The sequence below is a fragment of the Columba livia genome, chromosome 27, assembly GCF_036013475.1.
Source record: "Columba livia isolate bColLiv1 breed racing homer chromosome 27, bColLiv1.pat.W.v2, whole genome shotgun sequence".
In the NCBI taxonomy this organism is placed as follows: domain Eukaryota; kingdom Metazoa; phylum Chordata; class Aves; order Columbiformes; family Columbidae; genus Columba; species Columba livia.
In genome coordinates, this window is record NC_088628.1 from 3,767,734 (window position 1) to 3,786,899 (window position 19,166).

The window sequence follows — 19,166 nt, forward strand, 5'->3', positions numbered from 1 at the left end:
GGAAACAGCAACTGTAGAGCTCTGTACTAATTTTGATTCATTTTAGCATGTTGGCTCCTGGTTTCACAGCATCCCAGCCTGGTTGGGTTGCAGGATCTCTGCAGATCCCCAGCCCCACCTGCTCCCGCAGGGTCACAGAGCAGATCACACAGGTGGCTCCAGGGGGTTGGAATGTCTCAGAGCAGGAGACTCCACACCCGCTCTGGGCAGCCTGGGCCAGGCTCTGGCACCTCCCAGCAAACAAGTTTCTCCTCATGTTCACATGGAGCCTCCTGTGTTTCAGTCTGTGCCCGTTGCCCCTCACCCTGGCCTTGGGCACCACTTAACAGAGTCTGGTCCGTCCTTAAAACCCCCGTGTGCCTGCGAGGGGTGCGGGGCAGGGAAATAACCAGCCCGGAGCACAAAGTCAAGGGAGGCGGTGGCGGCTCAGCCCGGGGGCCGCCCCGGGGCTGCCTGTGCCGGCGGAGCGGCCGGTCGGCCGGGTCCTTACCCATGGTCACCGTGTCGGTCGCTGCCATCTGCAAGGCGGCCAGTGCCGAGCCGGGCTGCAGCAGGATGATCCGGTACGCCGTCCCCACCAAGCCTGCAACACATCGAGCGGCATCAGCCAGCGCAGCCGGGGCCCGGGCGGCCGCCGCGCTCTCCTCCGCACCGCCCCGGCCCCGCTTCGCTGCCGCCCTCCCGCCCCGCGCAGACGCGGCGCCCCCGCCCCGCACCCGCGGCGCGGCGGGCGGGACGGGGCTGCGGGACGCAGACCTGCGGAGGTCAGGACCGGATCTTCCCACCCCAGCTATTCCCCAGTTCTAACCCTGAAACCGTGGGCTCTAGAGCTCCCTAAAGGCTTTTGGAGAAAGCCCCCGGGCTCCCAAACACCTTGGGGGCACCTCCACCTCCTTCCCCACCATCCAACACCTCCCTGCTGTGTTGCTCAGTCCCAAACCAGATTGACCCCTCAGGCTCTTTCGCTTGTCTGCTTCTTACCCCTCCATGGGAAATGCTTAGTAAATACTTCATTATTGAAGTAATAGTTTTAGACTAAAAGAGGGAGATTCAGGCTGGACATGAGGAAGGAATTGTTGGCCCTGAGGGTGGTGAGAGCCTGGCCCAGGTTGGCCAGAGAGGGGGTAGATGAACCATCCCTGGAGACATTTCAGGCCAGGCTGGACGGGGCTCTGAGCAACCTGAGCTGGTGAAGGTGTCCCTGCTCATGGCAGGGGGGGCACTGGATGAGGTTTGAAGGTCCTTCAACACAAACCCTTCTGCAATTCAATGATTCTAAGAAATAACTGTTACCAGCCCCTGTAACGACTCCAGTCCCTGGAGCGAGTTGCGGAATGAGCTGGCACAGGGTGTGCTGGTGACAGGCACTCACTGCTTCCTCCGCACCCAAAAAAGCGCCTCTTCTTACAAACGCAAAACCAAACACAACAATCGAGGACTCGCACGTTAATTAAAAGCAGCAGCTTTATTCCTCCCGCTCAGTCCTTTCCAGGCGCATCTATCCAAGGGCTGCGCGACCACTCGGGGCAGCAGGACCAGCAAACGCAGAGCAGCACGCGCTGCGAAGGCTCCTTCCCCAATACAGACACACGAACGCTAGTCAGGCTGGTGCAGGATAAGGCTCCACACCATGAGGCAACAAACAGCATCCTGGGCTTGAAGCAGCTGTTAACACCACTCGTCCCACAGCCACGTGTGCTGGGACACGACCGTCCCCATCCTCAGCCTTCTGAATGCTGCAGGACATTTCCTAAGCTACTATTAAATTATTAAAACAAATTAGAGAACTGTTACCATAAGATGTAACCGCTGCCTTACCATGAACAGGAAAGTTCCATGTAAAACAACATATAATTCAATCTAGGTAACATCACTCTTAGAACATCTCATCTGACTCCAAACATTGTGCTGTTGACCATAGACTGTTGCTACAAACCCATTAGCTAATAGATTATTATTTCTCTAACTGTTAGATGGGGAATGACTTGCCATGGTAGCACAAGCTGCAAATAGTTGCCTTCTACCTCTGAAACTTTTTATTTTTCCAGAAATTAGGACGAAATCGCCCCCCAGCAAGTCACATTCAAACATTTCCCCGTCCTCCCCTCTCTGGTCAATACAAAAAGCATTTCTCACAGAACAATTATCACGGGGACCGCGCCGGTAACTGGTACCAGCAGCAGGAACAGGACCAGGGCACCAAACCCAGCACCAGGACTCTGCTCTGCCACGTTTCAGTGCCAGATCCCACCACATCCCCACGTTTAACTCACAGACATCCTTAGAAAACACAGCCGCTGCCCCCCCGCAACAGAATCACCAGGGCTCTTGATGGTAAATCCTTAAGCCCTTAAAGGAGGCAGCCAAAATACTCTCTGTAAATGAGGCTTTATGTACAGGAACCCTCTTTGAGCATTTCTTTGCCCTCACCTAGAAGGCAGGAATTAAGATTGCCTTAAGGAATCTAATTAAGCAATTCCCTCTTAGCACCACTGTTGCTCTGTAAGAAAGCGTTACCCCAGAACATTAAAATGCTGATATAAATTTGGGCTGTTTCTGCTGCCCACACCAGGGACTCGAGTTCAGTTCAGCGCACAGAAATACCAAAGAACAAGGGGAGAGAAGCGCACAGTGAAAAGTCAGTTTAATGAAATCTTGCATGACAAATTATGGCAATTATCATAGTTGGAATTCCTAAAACTAGAGAAGATTACGGGGAAACATGGTAAGATTTCAAATACGTAACATGTTGCTAGAAAGGAAATAAACCATTTTCTACACTCACTGGGAGAACAAGAGGCCAAAGTGCAGCACGGGACGTGTTCCAACAATCAAACGGCGACACCCGAGCGGTGGGGTCGACACCTCGGGGGGGAACCGGGGCAGAGTCATCGCAGAGGTGGGCGGTTTATTCCTTGGACGCTGCCCAGCCTGGCTTAGGCGCAGGACTGCCAAGGTCCAGCTTAGTTAGATCTCGCCCTGCCCTGTCTGCATCACGCACCGGGAACTGGATTACAGGAAGATGTTGTGATTATTCCCTCACTTTCTTACCTTAATGTTTGCATTTCCTGTGGGTATAATCTCATTTTAAATCGTATGTATAAGTTTACTTCTGCCTTTAGTAACATCATCATTCTTGCAACATTTCCCCCATCAAATGTGCTCGACTCATTACACCCTTCAGTACGGAAAACTTGCAGGGCTGTGTCCACATCAGCCCGCACATGATACACAGTGATCTTAAACATCCATATGATACCAGAGCTAAGAGCAAAGGTGCAGCGGGAGGGTGGTACAGGCGCTGCAAGACGACAAACCCGGGGATCACGAACCTCCCGACAGCCGCAGCCCGGCGGGAAACGCCACACGGGCGGCTCGTTCTCTGATAACAGCTTTAATACAGATCCCATGTACGTTTTGATATGACCACCTTACATAAATCTCTCTAAACACATGGGCATTACCGGGTTTCACCTCTCTCTATTCACTAAGCAGAGCAGGTTTTGCTTTGGCCTGAGCTCGATCTGTGGCCGGTTGTGCCAGCGCTTCACGCCGGGATTTCCCTCTTTGCTAGAAACGCAAAACTTCCAGCTGAAATTAAAATACGCATCGGTAAATAACTGCCAGATATTCTCAGGATGCTCTGTGCTGATCCTCACAGGTAAGGAAACATTACCCCAGAAAATCAAAATGCTGCTATAACATCTGGCCTGAATGATTCTGCATTCGGGTGATCGTGTAGCAGCACTGAACCCCAAAGCGAGCACGCTTGCTCCATTCTCCTCAATCTTCGCACACCATCGTTCTTATTCCAGGCCAAGCACCTCCAAGTGAGACTCTGCACAGAGTGTGGGACTGGGAAACGAAACCTGTTCCTCCACAAACAGGCCCTGCTGCCCACAACACCTGTTTAATTTTCTTGATGCTGCGAAGCTGTTTGAAAACGGTTGAAATCTTGAGTATAAAAAGATGCAGAGTGCAGATGACTTGTTTGAAAATACAGACCTTGTGATGCAGGAACAGTGGAGGGGGTATTGAGGGACACGTTATGCCGGCGTGAGAACGGGCATCAGTAGGTTTGTATATGGTTAAAAAACAACTCAGAACTCTAAGGAGAAAGATATTTTAAAAAGCAAAAAGGCATGAGCAGAGAAACCACCAACGCACAGCTGGTCATCGGCCCTTTTCACCCCGTGTTCCTTCCATGGGCTTCGGTCTCCAACAGCATCAACAAACAGGTGAAAACACATTCGTGACTCCCAGCGAAAACGAGGGTTTCACTAAGACACAGGTAATACGGACCGTTTTGCTACAGGAAGAGTTTCAAAGTTGCTTTTGTGCTACAACCTGCGTTTTCATTTTCAATTCTTGCTTCGTTAAATGCTTCTTCCCCTTTAATTTTCTCTTAAACGGTGCGTTTTACGTCTCCTTAACCTACCAGAGAAAGAGCAAGCAAGGGAGAAATTATCACTAATTGTTTATAAAGGGAATAGAAGTTTGGGGAAGTTATAGGGACAGTGACCTGGTCACTTCCCCGGTGACTATGACATTCCAACTTTGCTGGACAAGAATATCCCATGTGTTTTAATACCAAAATAAAGCTCAACTTCCACACAAAAGGCCCAAACGATTGGAAAACATCCAAAGCAAAGAGCGAGTTACGGCTCCAGGAGCTCGGCAGAATTACACACAGGAAAACACATTCTTGCTTTTATTTTGGTGGAACGGAATACAACAATATCCTTCAGCCCAGACTACTCAAAGCCGGCAATATCACCCTTTTCTTCATGCTGCAGGACTTCAGGAACCAGAACAGGGACAGAAGGGTTAGAAGTTAATTCTCTATTTAAGGCCGTTAATTCAGCAAGGTATTTAAAAACGCACTCGACTCGAAGCGAGAATAGTTGCATTGACTTCGGGAAGATTATTCACACGTGGTTAAGTCAGGCAAGTGCTTCAATGGCTTGTTGAATCAAGCCATTAACTGAGAGCTGCTTTCTTACACAGATTGGTTTTCAGGGCTGACGGAGCTCATTACATGAGCCTGTTTGATTCTTCCAAGGGCTAAGAGCTGTTTCCTCATCGCTTTGCTCAAGGTGTAACCTGTATGCCTCCCACACTTCGCTGTAGCCACAGAAACATATCATTTCCTAAGAAAAATTGTATATAACATCTATTATATATAGTGGCTTGGCTCTCCCTTAAATAGTAACAGAAAAGAACGGTACAAAACAATAGTTCCACTTTTTCAACACACGAGAGCGTCTTATTGAAAAACTAAAATAAAAAAATGTCACCACAATATAAATCTCCAAATAATAATAACGACATGGGAAGAAAGAAAAGGAGTCAGCAAAACGTCCTGCGGCCTTCAAGTCTCTTATTACCGCATTAAAAAAATTAAAGAAGATTTTCTGGTGAACCACAATGTTTTGTTTCTGTTTACAAACACACTAGTCAGGGACCAACGGTGTCCGCAACCTGTGTTGGGGTTAAATGGTAAAAACACAGTATGTCCCATCTGCAGGCCAACAAACAGAAAGAGAAAGAGCCCGGCGGGGCAGCCAGTGAGCGCAGAACTGGTGAGGACACGGTCCCTGCAGGTGACAAACTCATGGGGGGAGCAGGGGTGACAAAGCAGAACTCGAGTCGGAACCGTGCCGGAAAGTTCTAGCTGGAGGCCTGCAAGACACGAACTACCGAAGAAACAGTCAAAAGGTCCCAATGAAAAGCCGTGACAAGCTGTAATGTGCCATTTCAACTACAAGGAAGAGGGGAGATGTTTGGTTTTTTATGTTGTTGTTGTTGGTTTTTTGGCTCATCAATATGATGAGCTTTCACGTCCCAAACCACATTCAGGTAGTTTCCAAGTCTGCTTTGCTTTTGTTTGTGTGTGTGTGTGTGTGGAATCTACTGATCCAGACCAAAAAACCAAACAAACAGAACGGGGATGCAGAGTTTTTAAGTCCTGGAGCCTTCAACACTGCCTGAAATAACAGCTGGCCTGGGTATCCAGAGGCGCCTGCAAGATGGTGTCGATAGCAGCCTTGCAAGCAGAGCGGCTCACGTCTGCTATGTGCTGCCCACGTTCTGCCCGTCGCCCTCCTCATTGGGACCTGAAACAAACAAAGTGCTTTGTCATAACATTTTGTTTCTTGCCTTACAAATCCCAGATCCCACCCGAGAAGCCAACACACAAGTCTCAGATTTTGGATATCAAAGAGAGATGAGAACCGCAGAGCTGCCCCACATCTTCCTTCTTCAGATTGAGTTTTGTCCCCTGTTCTTGACTAATCTGATTGGGATCCTGCCAGCACCCCAGAGCCTGAACGCTCCGTTTCCAGCATCTTCAACCCCCCGCTGCTTTTGTTCAGATCCATTCCTCCTCTGTCTTCCCCAGCAGTGGATGAGGGTGGATACTGGTCCCTGTCAATGGTGGATGTTCTAAGACAGAAAAGCAAAGCACAGATGTCTCCCAGGCCAGGAGTGCAGAAGGAATCCTGCCCCAAACTGGAGACTAGTGTTTTTCTTAAAGCACGGCCTCCTCATTTACAATGAAATTAATTACGCTCCTTTTCCTTTGCAAAGCTCCTGCTTTTCTGCTCTGCCCGAGGGGTGGCCTGATCCCACCTGCCCAAGACGCTCATCTCGGGTTTTACGTGTGAGCTTTGGCCGTATTTAAGGCAAAAATGAAACCTGACCACCCCATAAATCAAACTAGAAGTAACTGAAGTGCAGAAAACCTCCGCTAAACTGTGACATGTCACTTGGATGGAAGCAGCACCTTTTTATTGGCCTGGAGAAGCAAGAAACAGCCGCATTCAAAAAGACAACACATGAATGAGCCTTATTCCACAGGCCAGAAGTACATCTATAATATATAAGTACAGAGAGGACAGCCTGCCTTGAAGAACGACAGAGAAATACGTATGGAAAAGAGGAAACTCCGTTGTGTTTCCTGCTTACCGCTTCCAACGGCTCCTGTGGGCGCGAGGACATCGTCGTCGCTGTCCTCCTCGTTCGACTGCGTCACCTCTGGCTCGGGCGCCACGTTCTTCACCTCTTGCTCCTGTTCCACTCGACTCCGTAAGGCCAAGATCCGGTGGTGCAACGCAGCGTACAGCTGCCCCGTGTCCTTAGAGCTGGCCTGAGGGGTTTTTAATGTTCAGAAACAAGAAAAAGGTGTAAGGAATTACAATGGAATAAAACGCTGCATATGTAATACACGCCGGGCATGCTGGATTTCACAAAGGGTTTTGCAAACTCAGAGTGGGTTGTGGTTACACAAGATGCTAGAGATGCTGAGTTCTGATGGTGAGAGGATATTCCTCCCCAAAGCTTATGTTAAAAAGATCTTTAATTAAAAAGATGTCATGACACCAAGTTGGGAGGGAGTGTGGAGCTGCTGGAAGGCAGGAGGGCTCTGCAGAGGGATCTGGATAGACTGGGAAAATGGGCCGATTCCAATGGGATGAAGTTCAACAAGGCCAAGTGCCGGGTCCTGCCCTTTGGCCACAACAACCCCCTGCAGCGCTCCAGGCTGGGCACAGAGTGGCTGCAGAGCAGTCAGGCAGAAAGGGACCTGGGGGACTAACGGACAGGAAGCTCAACATGAGCCACCAGTGTGCCCAGGTGGCCAAGAAGGCCAATGGTGTCCTGTCCTGTATTCAAAAGAGCGTGGTCAGCAGGACAAGGGCAGTGATCCTTCCCCTGTGCTCTGCATTGGGGAGGCCACACCTGGAGTGTTGTGTTCAGTTCTGGGCCCCTCAGGTCAGGAAAGAGATTGAAGTGCTGGAGCGGGTCCAGAGAAGAGCAACAAGACTGGGGAAGGGACTTGAACACAAGACCCATGGGGAGAGGCTGAGGGAGCTGGGCTTGTTTAGTCTGGAGAAGAGGAGGCTTAGAGCTGAGCTCAGCACTCTCTAGAACTACCTGAAGGGCAGTTCTAGCCAGGTGGGGATTGGTCTCTTCTCCCAGGCATCAGCAATAGGACAAGGGGCCATGGGCTTCAACTCTGCCAGGGGAAATTGAGGCTGGAGATGAGAAAGCAATTCTGTGCAGAGAGAGTGGTCAGGATTGGAATGGCTGCCCAGGGAGGTGCTGGACTCACCAGCCCTGGAGGTTTTGAAACTGAGATTGGCCATGGCACTTAGTGCCATGATCTAGTCAATGGACTGGAGTTGGACCAAGGCTTGGACTGGGTGAGCTCTGAGGGCTTTTCCAACCCAGTCCATTCTGTGATTCTGTGTCACTCGATGATCCTGAGGGTCTCCTCCAACTGAAATGATTCTATGGCTCTATGACTCTATTAAATATAAACCTATGAAATGCCTATTTCCCTTGATATTAAAAAAATGATTTGCATTAATTCTACACTACAGCAATAGTGTCAGTAGGCATGGAACAGATCACATGGCTCCATAGTCGATGCTTTGGACAATCTTTTATGGAATTCCTTCACAACTACTAAGGCTTTACAGAAAAGCCAAGTCTGCCAAGGCCCTGTGCTTTGGGGAAGGAGGGGAATGTTACCTCAACTACAATTTAAGAAAGCGCCAATCTTCGTAGGAAGGTTAAGATGTAAACAAACCCCAGTACTCACTGATATAAGAAAAACTTTAACTCCTTGGTCCTCTGTATCCATGGCGGTGATCCGGATACTCTTCTCACTGGCTTTATCGATCTGCATCTGAGCCCAGAGCTTGGTATTTAAAATTAACCTGAGACTCCCCTGAGTCCTCATCACTAAAGCCAACACAAAACATCAAGTTACACAAAACATCAAAGCAGCCAAGATGGCTTTTTATTGTGTGAATGTTTAAGTCTCTTTAGAAAGAATATCAAGGGAAAGGCCTTAAAACAGGAATCTTGTCACGAGTATTAATGAGATGAATGCAGACTGTTAATCAGCCACGTCTAAAGATATTTTGTCTAAAGTCTTATATGTTAATACATCAAAGTTCAGTGGTTGGATCTGAGCTGATAATCCCAGGTTAACGCACATTCCTGCACTATTCAAAGAGACAGAAACCCCCGTCCCAAAGAGTAAAGCGTCCAGACCTCAACAACATTGCTGTACAGTTCTAATCAAATATGCTGGCTGCTAATTGCAGCTTGCTTTTATGGGGGGAAAAAGCAACTGGAATATTTGCTACGACAGGAGGATCTAAAATGCTACTCTCTTTGGAGGAAATGGTCATAAATCAAAGAGAAAAGGTCCAAACTGCTGTTGAGTTGCTGTAGATAAGACAGCGCCTCATGTCCCCGTCTCCTCTTACCCAGCCGAGACTGTAGCGTCCCGTCGTCCGTCGAGGCCATGTCGTTGAGCCGCAGGAGCCCCCGACCTCTTTCCACCCACGACTGAGAGTTTTTATCGAACACAAACAGCTTGCACTGAATCTGTAACGGAAAATCGCTCTCTAGCACAGTGGTTGATGGCAAGAATAATGTGTTGCATCCTTAATCACCTACAGCTGGTTCAAAATATTCAGATTTCATACTGGAATTTTAAACTGTTAGAGCTGTGGAAAGCCAAGTAGTCATTAATACACTGTCTGGTTTGAGAAGGTTTGCCTAACAGAGCTATATATTCTTAAAGAACACCTGTGTTCATGAACAAAGAACAATTTTCAGATAAGGTACAAACTTTCAGGAGGAAACTTATTGAGATAAGACTCACTGATAGTCTTAAACCAATTCTTTTAAGTCTTAGTTGCACTTTGCACCACTGAGGGTGGTATTTGTTGCACAATGGAAACAAAGCAGAATTCTTCCTGTATTAAGGCAGAAAGGATGAGTTAACGTGTTAGCTCGTTATCAAGTCAAAGCCTGACCCACACTGTGAGTACACAAGAGGCACTTTTCCTGCCTTCTTGGTTCATTGGTTTGAATGGTGGGAATGTTCTTGCTTCTGCCCAACATCTCGACTTTCCATCCCCTCTCTAACCCATCGTCTGTCACCGCTGGGGTTTCATCCTTCAAACCAGGCAGAGAATATATTGAATATTTCCATTTTCCTGCCCTCTGTTCCTCTCACGTTCTGCACCACACAACACCCAGCTCCGGATAAATTAACTTCTGCAGCATTAACACGGGGCAGTCTGAACACGTCCCTTTGGGGATTCCAGGGCATTAAATTGCAGAGGGAAAGAGAACAGAAATGAGGAGAGAGGTCTGCTAAGTGACAATTCACGCAAGTCAGTCCTCTATTAAATACAACACGGCTAAAAGTTGTGGGTTTGGAAGGGAAACAGGACTTGTCTCTTCATTCTAAGCAGCATCCAGGAGTTTCTGAATTACACAGAAACAGGGAAGGACCAGAACAACTATTTAAAGATCCTTCAGTCTAGTAAAGAAATCCAACAACATTAATGTTATAGATGATTATTTTGCATGATAATACTGATAATAGCTGGTACATATTAGTTACTGACACCGTGCACCTTGTGTCTGCAAGAACAAAGAGCGACCCTTAAAGCTCAATGCAGTTCAGGTGTGGAGAAACTTAAAATATATGAAGAAAAAACTAAAATTGGAGGATAAAGACAGGAAGATATATATTATATTATATTATATTATATAATATTATATTATATTATATAATATTATATTATATTATATAATATTATATATTATATATTATATATTATATATTATATATTATATATTATATATTATATATATTATTATATATATATATAATATATATATAATATATATAATATATATATATATTATATATTATATATATATAATATTATAATATAATATAATATAATATAATATAATATAATATAATATAATATAATATAATATAATATAATATAATATAATATAATATAATATAATATAATATAATATAATATAATATAATATAATATAATATAATATAATATAATATAATATAATATAAATTTATATATAATATAATATATTATATATATTTATAGATTTTATATTATATATAATATATTTTAAATATATTTTTTATATATTATATAAAATATATATTTTTAATATATTAATATATTTATATAAATAAATATATATTAAAAATATAAATATATATTTTTATTTTAATATATATATATATATATATATATATATATATATATCCACCACTTAGTTTTACATGAAAACCCAGCATGTTTTTCTTAAGGACATACTGAACTCAATAAGTGTGTTTAAGTTAATAAGTAACCACGATGTTAAATAAATCACAATTAAAATCAGGAGTCTAAAGCGCAACCTGATGTCCTTCGGAAAGGTGGCTCGTTTAACCAAGTACCACAAAACAAATCACTGCGGACTGTCTTACGGTTCCTGCCACAATAGGAAACCAGATTTGTGGCATAATAGCCAAAATTTGCTACGTTAGAGACATAGCAGACAGCTGAGTTGTAGGGAATGGGGTGATGTGCGTTCACTGGACACCCACAAACCGCCACCAACTCAACGCTGCTCGGCCTGACCCGTTTCTTACCTGTAACACGTTGCTTTCAGCCTCCTCCCCCGTGATCACCTCGACCTTGGCCAACAGACACTTGCGCGCCGTCGCTTTGGTGTAGGCGGCCGCAGATTCCGCCAGCGACTCCGAAATGTTGTTAGCTGAACGACGTGGAAGTTCAGAAACAATTAGCACGTAATTGCATGAGAACGATAAACATCTCACACAAACCCGTCAGAAATTGGAGGAGAAAGTACAGAAGACAGGCGGTAATAGAACATCAGAAATAGGATTGAGATTCAAAGTCAAAGCTTGTCTTTAAAACTTGCTTTAAAAGCAGGAGAAGAGGTAAGTTATTGAAAAATACAATATTCAAAACCTCTGCTAATGTATGGACACCAACATCTGTACCGACACTGCTACCAGTTGTGCCTCCGCAAGTAACGCATGATTAATTTTCCACTTTTATTTTATTTATCAGTTTGCTGGAGGATGTTCATCACTTCCAAGATTTCCAGAAATTCTTGCCAATGTGAAGAGTCACAGAAATTTGGAATCCAGCAAACAGTTGTCGGTTCAAGCAACACGTTTGCTGCACCCACTCTATACAATATACATCTGCCTTGGGATTTCACTCACTGCAAGTATCATAGAAATCCCAGAAACTCAGAATGTCAGGGATTGGAAGGAACTTGGAAAGCTCATCCAGTGCAATCCCCCCATGGAGCAGGAACACCCAGATGAGGTTACACAGGAAGGTGTCCAGGCGGGTTGGAATGTCTGCACAGAAGGAGACTCCACAACCCCCTGGGCAGCCTGGGCCAGGCTCTGCCACCCTCACCCCAAACAAGTTTCTTCTCAGATTTAAGTGGAACCTCCTGTGTTCCAGTTTGCACCCATTGTCCCTTGTCCTGTCACTGGTTGTCACCAGAAGAGCCTGGCTCCATCCTCCTGACACTCCCCCTTTCCATATTGATCCCCAGGAATGAGTCCCCCCTCAGTGTCCTCTTGTCCAGCTCCAGAGCCCCAGCTCCCTCAGCCTTTCCTCACACGGGAGATGCTCCACTCCCTCCAGCATCTTGGTGGCTGCGCTGGACTCTCTCCAGCAGTTCCCTGTCCTGCTGGAACTGAGGGGCCACAACTGGACACAAGATTCCAGGTGTGGTCTCCCCAGGGCAGAGCAGAGGGGCAGGAGAACCTCTCTGACCTACTGACCACCCCCTTCTAACCCACCCCAGGTACCATTGGCTTCCTGGCCACAAGGGCCCAGTGCTGGCTCATGGTCACCCTGCTGTCCCCAGGACCCCCAGGTCCCTTTCCCCTACGCTGCTCTCTAATAGGTCATTCCCCAACTTACACTGGAACCTGGGGTTGTTCCTGCCCACATTCAAGACTCTACACTTCCCCTTGTTCTATTTCATTACATTTTTCCCTGCCCAGCTCTCCAGCCTGTCCAGGTCTCTGATGGCAGCACAGCTTCCAGTGTCACCCACTCCTCCCAGCTCGGTGTCACCAGCAAACTTGTGACAGTCACTCTATTCCCTCGTCCAAATCATTGATGAACATTTTGAATAATACCGGCCCCAGCACTGACCCCTGAGGCTCTGCACTGGATCCAGGCCTCCAAAAGTTTGCCCCATTTCTGCACACTTCCTGGCTATAGGTCCAAATACTTGCTCTGTTAATTCCCTCTACTTTTGTTCTGCTGAAGATACTCCCAATATTGCAGAACAACCATGAAAACAATGTAACCTGTATATGTTTAATATTAAAAACAAAAGCACAAGAGAATCTATCGCATCCAGCACCTCCCAGCCCCACCTGAATCTTTGGGTACAGGAGGCAGTAAATGCAACATAAAAATTCTATGTTTTTGTAAAGTCATGGGATATTGAAAAATGCAATCATTTAAACAAGAAATAATGACCATTCCTAAAATAACGTATTGGTTTTCACCTTTCTCTGGTGTGGCTTCCTGAGAAGATGACTCAGACCCAGACTCCGTAGCAGCATTCTCCTTGTTGCTTTCTGTGCTCCCTTCATTTGATTTGGGTGGACTCTATCGCAAAAAGAAGAGGAGGTAAACACGAGAGTATACGCTCGTTTTGCAGAACAAGACTAATGAGCAATTCCTGTGGGAAGTTCTAGTTTCTATAAACCACATGGCAAAAGAATCCCGCACACAATGCGCTTTCACAGTCAACGCTTTCCTGCTCCCCAAGTGCAGCGGGACCTGAAAACCAGTTCGCATGATTTTCCCCTGAACTGACACCCCATTTCAACCCTTATTTGAAATTTCTGTGCAACAAAGCAAACCCATTTCAGCTCCAGTTCGTCTCCAGGCACAACCCCACTGAACCGCGAGTGGTCAGACAGGTACGAACAAACAGCGTGAAACGTTTCCCTTTGGTACCAGCACAGCAATAAAACCCACAGTAGGAAACAAGGAGGCACTAGAAGTTTTGCTTTAGGTTGGTACCCAACAAACAGAATTTCCTGAATCCCACCTTAGCGCTGGGCTTGAAATCCCATCACTTGGGAAGTCACATAACATGGAACACCCTCCAGCACTTATGTTGACAAAGCCACTTCAAGAAGCAAACTGTGCCATACAGTGCTTGGATTTGAGAAGCACGTGCACCCCAGACAAGGCATTAATGCCTTGTATTAATGTCCTTATGCTAGCAGGGAAATCCTGGAGAGCACGAGCTGCTGGAGGCAACAGCTCCTAACAAAATAACTGGTCTGCAAGGGGAACCGCTGGGTGGGGATCCGTAGTGCAACGTCCTCCCAAAATCACAGCACGGATACTCACTAGGACTCGCTCGCTCATGTTCTGTCCAAAAACAAACTTGTTGCTCGATGCGTCTGCGCTGTTTGTCGAGTTCTCTACACTGGGAAAGGAAAAACAGAGCAGGTTTTACAAGTCGGGAAAATATCTGTTTATCTTCTGCTGATAAAATTCCTCGAACACCAAGGGATTAGCACGAGCTTTAAAATTAAACACCGCTTGACACAGGAACATCAGCAAAAATTAATTCAACTTAACAACATGGGAGCATATACTGGGTTTACAGAATGAGAATTCTGAGTGATGACAAATGATTTTGTCACTAAATATCTTCCCTTTAGATTTCAAATTAGATATCAAGCAGCACTGAATGCTGAGAGAGGGCTTAGTGCTTAATTATATAACATACTCATTAAAAAATAGTATCCTGCATATGCAAACTTGAGCCACAACATGCTTATCGGTCAATTTTCTTAGAAACTGAAAGAACGGTAATAAAACCACTCGCAATATTGTAATGAAGCCAAGGCAGCAGGGATGTAGGATGCCTTTTAGCAGAGGAGCTGCAATGCTACAGCCTCCCCAACACGTTCCACCATCAATCTCAGCCCTCACACTTTCCCTATAGAATAAGCATCATCCTCTCACGTAGCATTTTTATTTGTTTTATTTTATTTATTTTACTCATCACCACACTTGCTAGGTGAATATGTCGAATGCAAAGCACTTGAAATGCGAGTATGCTATCTATGTGCTAGCTATGTGCTAGCTATGCGAGTATGCTAACTATGCGAGTCTCACCAACTTTGGAAAATAGGGGCATATGTCACTACGGGATTTAAGGGGAACCAAACAATGCTTCACATAGTGCAGAGTTGCTGCTTCTGGACAAGAAGATCCAAAGAACAGAGGAAATGCTCAGGGGAAGAAAGTTTTGCTGACTGAGGGAATTAAATACCACAGTTCTGAGCCCCAAGCGGGAACCCAATGTGATCCACTGAAATCTGCTGCGTGACCCAGGGCGTTCACAATTTCCAAAGGACCGGAGTTTTCCTTTTCCAAATGCACTGCCATAACATCCTCCCATCTCAGCTGCAAACCAGAGCCAGCTCCACTTAGAGACACGTTTGTAAGGCAATCCCACAACTAAGGCTCTGGCAATTGACGTTCCGTGAATAAATCCTCCCAAAGTAAAGACTCCACTGTCTTCACATCACACGAGTTGAAAGATCTAAATAAATGTTCCAGTATTTGAAGCCCACATGTTAGAAGTTGTCGTCTATCAAACGCAATTAGAAAAACCGGACGTTGACCTGGTACCCACAGAGCCCCTGGCGTTCTCAACATCTCCAGCGCATCACCCGAGGAGCTCGATGTCCAAAGGGATGACAGATGCAAAACTGCCTAATGCAGGGGGGAACAGCCTTAGAAATGCAGACTGTGAGGACAAGGTGAGCACATGTTGGTGCTTGTCCTACAGGTATTTCACGGCTTGGCTCTCAGTGGGATTTTTCCCCTGTGCTTTTCCAGCATTACTTGAATTCACAGCTCCGTGCAGCAAGGAATTCTCTTCTGTTTTCTACTCTCTCTGTAGCACTACTTGATTTAATTGACCACTACTGAGCTGATATAATGTGATATCAACAGTTCAGCCTAAGTGACAGCTGTCACAGTTCATCACAGCACATATGGAATTAGCAGTTTTTTCCTGGCTGCCTCACTTTCCACATACCTACAAATTTCTTCTCTCCAAGGCCTCCCACAGTTGGGTTCCTGCTTATTCACATGGACCCTCTATACTGCTCTGAAAAGCTTATTACCATGAGCAAACAACTTCTTTTAACTCTTCTTCCCTTTTATTCAATTTCATATATGAAAAGTATTGAACACCACAAGTAAAGCACAGATCTCTGCAGGATTCTATTGGTAGCTCCACAGAATCCCAGAATGTCAGGTGTTGAAGGGCCCTGGAAAGCTCATGCAGTGCAATCCCCCCATGGAGCAGGAACACCCAGATGAGGTTACACAGGAAGGTGTCCAGGCGGGTTGGAATGTCTGCACAGAAGGAGACTCCACAACCCCCTGGGCAGCCTGGGCCAGGCTCTGCCACCCTCACCCCAAACAAGTTTCTTCTCACATTTAAGTGGAACCTCCTGTGTTCCAGTTTGAACCCATTGCCCCTTGTCCTGTCACTGGTTGTCACCAGAAGAGCCTGGCTCCATCCTCCTGACACTCCTCCTTTCCATATTGATCCCCAGAAATGAGTCCCCCCTCAGTCTCCTCTTGTCCAGCTCCAGAGCCCCAGCTCCCTCAGCCTTTCCTCACACGGGAGATGCTCCACTCCCTCCAGCATCTTGGTGGCTGCGCTGGACTCTCTGCAGCAGTTCCCTGTCCTGCTGGAACTGAGGGGCCACAACTGGACACAATATTCCAGGTGTGGTCTCCCCAGGGCAGAGCAGAGGGGCAGGAGAACCTCTCTGACCTACTGACCACCCCCTTCTAACCCACCCCAGGTACCATTGGCTTCCTGGCCACAAGGGCCCAGTGCTGGCTCATGGTCACCCTGCTGTCCCCAGGACCCCCAGGTCCCTTTCCCCTACGCTGCTCTCTAATAGGTCATTCCCAACTTACACTGGAACCTGGGGTTGTTCTGCCCAGATTCAAGACTCTACACTTGCCCTTGTTCTATTTCATTACATTTTTCCCTGCCCAGCTCTCCAGCCTGTCCAGGTCTCTGATGGCAGCACAGCTTCCAGTGTCACCACTCCTCCCAGCTCGGTGTCACCAGCAACCTTGTGACAGTCACTCTATTCCCTCGTCCAAATCATTGATGAATATATTGAATAACACCGGCCCCAGCACTGCCCCTGAGGCTCTGCACTGGATCCAGGCCTCAACTGGACTGTGCCCCATTGACCACGACTCTCTGGCTTCTTCCCTTCAGCCAGTTCGCAGTCACCTCACTCCCCGCTCATCCAGACCGCGCTCCCTCAGTTCAGCTGTGAGGATGCTGTGGAGACGGTGTCAATGTCTCACTCAAGTCAAGGGAGATCACGTCCACCGCTCTGCCATCATCCATCTGTCTTGTTATGTCCTCATAAAAGTCAATGAGGTTGCTCAAGCACTGCTTTCCCTTGGTGAAGCCATGCTGGCTGCCCCTAATGACCCTCCAATTTATTCTACTGCTGCTTCTTTCTAATAATTCATGAGAAGACTTTTCTCATCTTGTGTTAGTTTTCTGAAGAGATTTTGGTGAGGATGTGGTCAAGTAAATTATGTCAAATGCAATTCCCTTGACCAGACAATTGAGAATTCCCCAGACCTGGATTTCACCGCCTCATTCTTCAGCAGTCTGGGTTCCCACGGGCTCTGCATCCAAATAATTCTGAACACACAATAAGGAAAACTGTTCCATAGGTTTGTTTTCCTGTAGTCTCACCTGGAACTGATGTACTGTAGGAAATAGTTTGTTGCAGAAGGTGCGTCTGAGGCGGGGAGGCCGGCGTTCTGCACGTCGGCTGTCTCATCGCTCTCGTCTCCTAGCTGGAAAAACCACAAGTACATGTTGATGGTTTTAACTGCTCTCCACACCATTTTCAGCTCATTCTTTCCCATGACAAAGTCCAAGCCACACTTCCTACAGTAAAACAACAGACTCCTACATCCCAGTGTGTCACTTTCTTTCTTCAACAGGTCGTACTAACAATCCAGCTCCATTACTCCACTGGTTTGAACCCATTTTTATGCCCTATTTTCTCACTGTTTCTGTGAAGTCTTGTTTGCATGGGAGCATCTTAGGAACACATTTCAACTTCATTATTAGGAGCACAATTCAACTCAATTCTTAGAGAAAACATATCACACTGAGCTTCAGATGTCACCCATGACTGCAGTAGATGTGTCTATTTTTGAAAATGCTTCTTGTGCTACTAAACAGTATTAATTCATTTACTAAATATCTGGGAGGTTACTTTATTAAACAGCCAACCAAAATGTGCTCACAGCTGCTCATTTTTCATACGTACATGGAGGTTTTAACCCTCTTAAATACAGTGGCTTCAAAGTACTTGATAAACGGTGCGTAACAGTCATGCCAACAAGTGACCAGTTCCATTGCTTCTTATCCTCATCTGAATAGATCAGCTCTTAGTCAAGATGACAAGCACATATTTACCTTAACTCTATCTCTTAAGTTTTGCCCAAACACAAAGGCTTGCTGTGCGTTCAGTTCCGCCTTCTCAGAGCTGTCATCATCTGAAGCATTGCTGGACTCCTTTTTCTGACATTCTGCTGCCTACGGAACAGAAATGGAAACCTTTAGCCTGGCTAATCGAGTTTCTTTAAACTAAACCCACGGTATGACATGTGGCACAGTCACAATGACAGGCCAGTGATGGTCCCAGAGCTATGAATTTTACATTTAAAAAATATTCTCTGTTGTTGTTTAGAGCGTCTTAATGAATCACAGAATGGTTGAAGTTCAAGGGGATCTCCAACAATCGTTTGGTCCAAAAAGCAGCATCGAGTTCAAACAACACGAGGTTTTGTTCTCTGTGTTGCTTGGGGCTCCTGCAGCTTCCTGGGGATTTTCAAGACACGGAGACAATGTCCAACCCAAACAGGCCCAGGTCACAAGACAGACACAGGACAACAACCAGACAGAGAACGTTCCCGCTCCACTACCTTGTATAAGCACAGACACCTCCACGACAAATCTTTCTGCCAGTAAAACAAGACCCTGACTCACATCCGCTCTAACAAGAGCAGACCGGCCTCATATACAACTGCAAACCACCACGGACCTGCCCTCACAGGGAAGATTTCTCTGTGGCACATCCAGTCTATGCCAAACATCTGCATGTACAATTATTACAATGAAACTTTTAATTCCAGAAGTAACGGTTCAGTCTTATCAAGCAAAAACTGCAG

General features: G+C 46.1%; 1 protein-coding gene across 1 annotated transcript in view; it reads right to left on the bottom strand.

The window, feature by feature from the left end:
- Window positions 1–2,627: 2,627 nt before the first annotated feature.
- Window positions 2,628–19,166, bottom strand: part of RANBP3 (RAN binding protein 3) — a 43,011-nt gene continuing 26,472 nt past the window's right edge. Inside the window, exons 9-17 of the mRNA XM_065042330.1 lie at window positions 18,412–18,531; window positions 17,677–17,780; window positions 14,262–14,340; window positions 13,403–13,505; window positions 11,483–11,607; window positions 9,279–9,399; window positions 8,603–8,745; window positions 6,967–7,147; window positions 2,628–6,116 (exon numbers count right to left, since the gene is read on the bottom strand). Coding sequence (XP_064898402.1) covers window positions 6,073–6,116; window positions 6,967–7,147; window positions 8,603–8,745; window positions 9,279–9,399; window positions 11,483–11,607; window positions 13,403–13,505; window positions 14,262–14,340; window positions 17,677–17,780; window positions 18,412–18,531 — 1,020 coding nt within the window. The 3' untranslated portion in view covers window positions 2,628–6,072. The remainder of the gene's footprint in view (window positions 6,117–6,966; window positions 7,148–8,602; window positions 8,746–9,278; window positions 9,400–11,482; window positions 11,608–13,402; window positions 13,506–14,261; window positions 14,341–17,676; window positions 17,781–18,411; window positions 18,532–19,166) is intronic.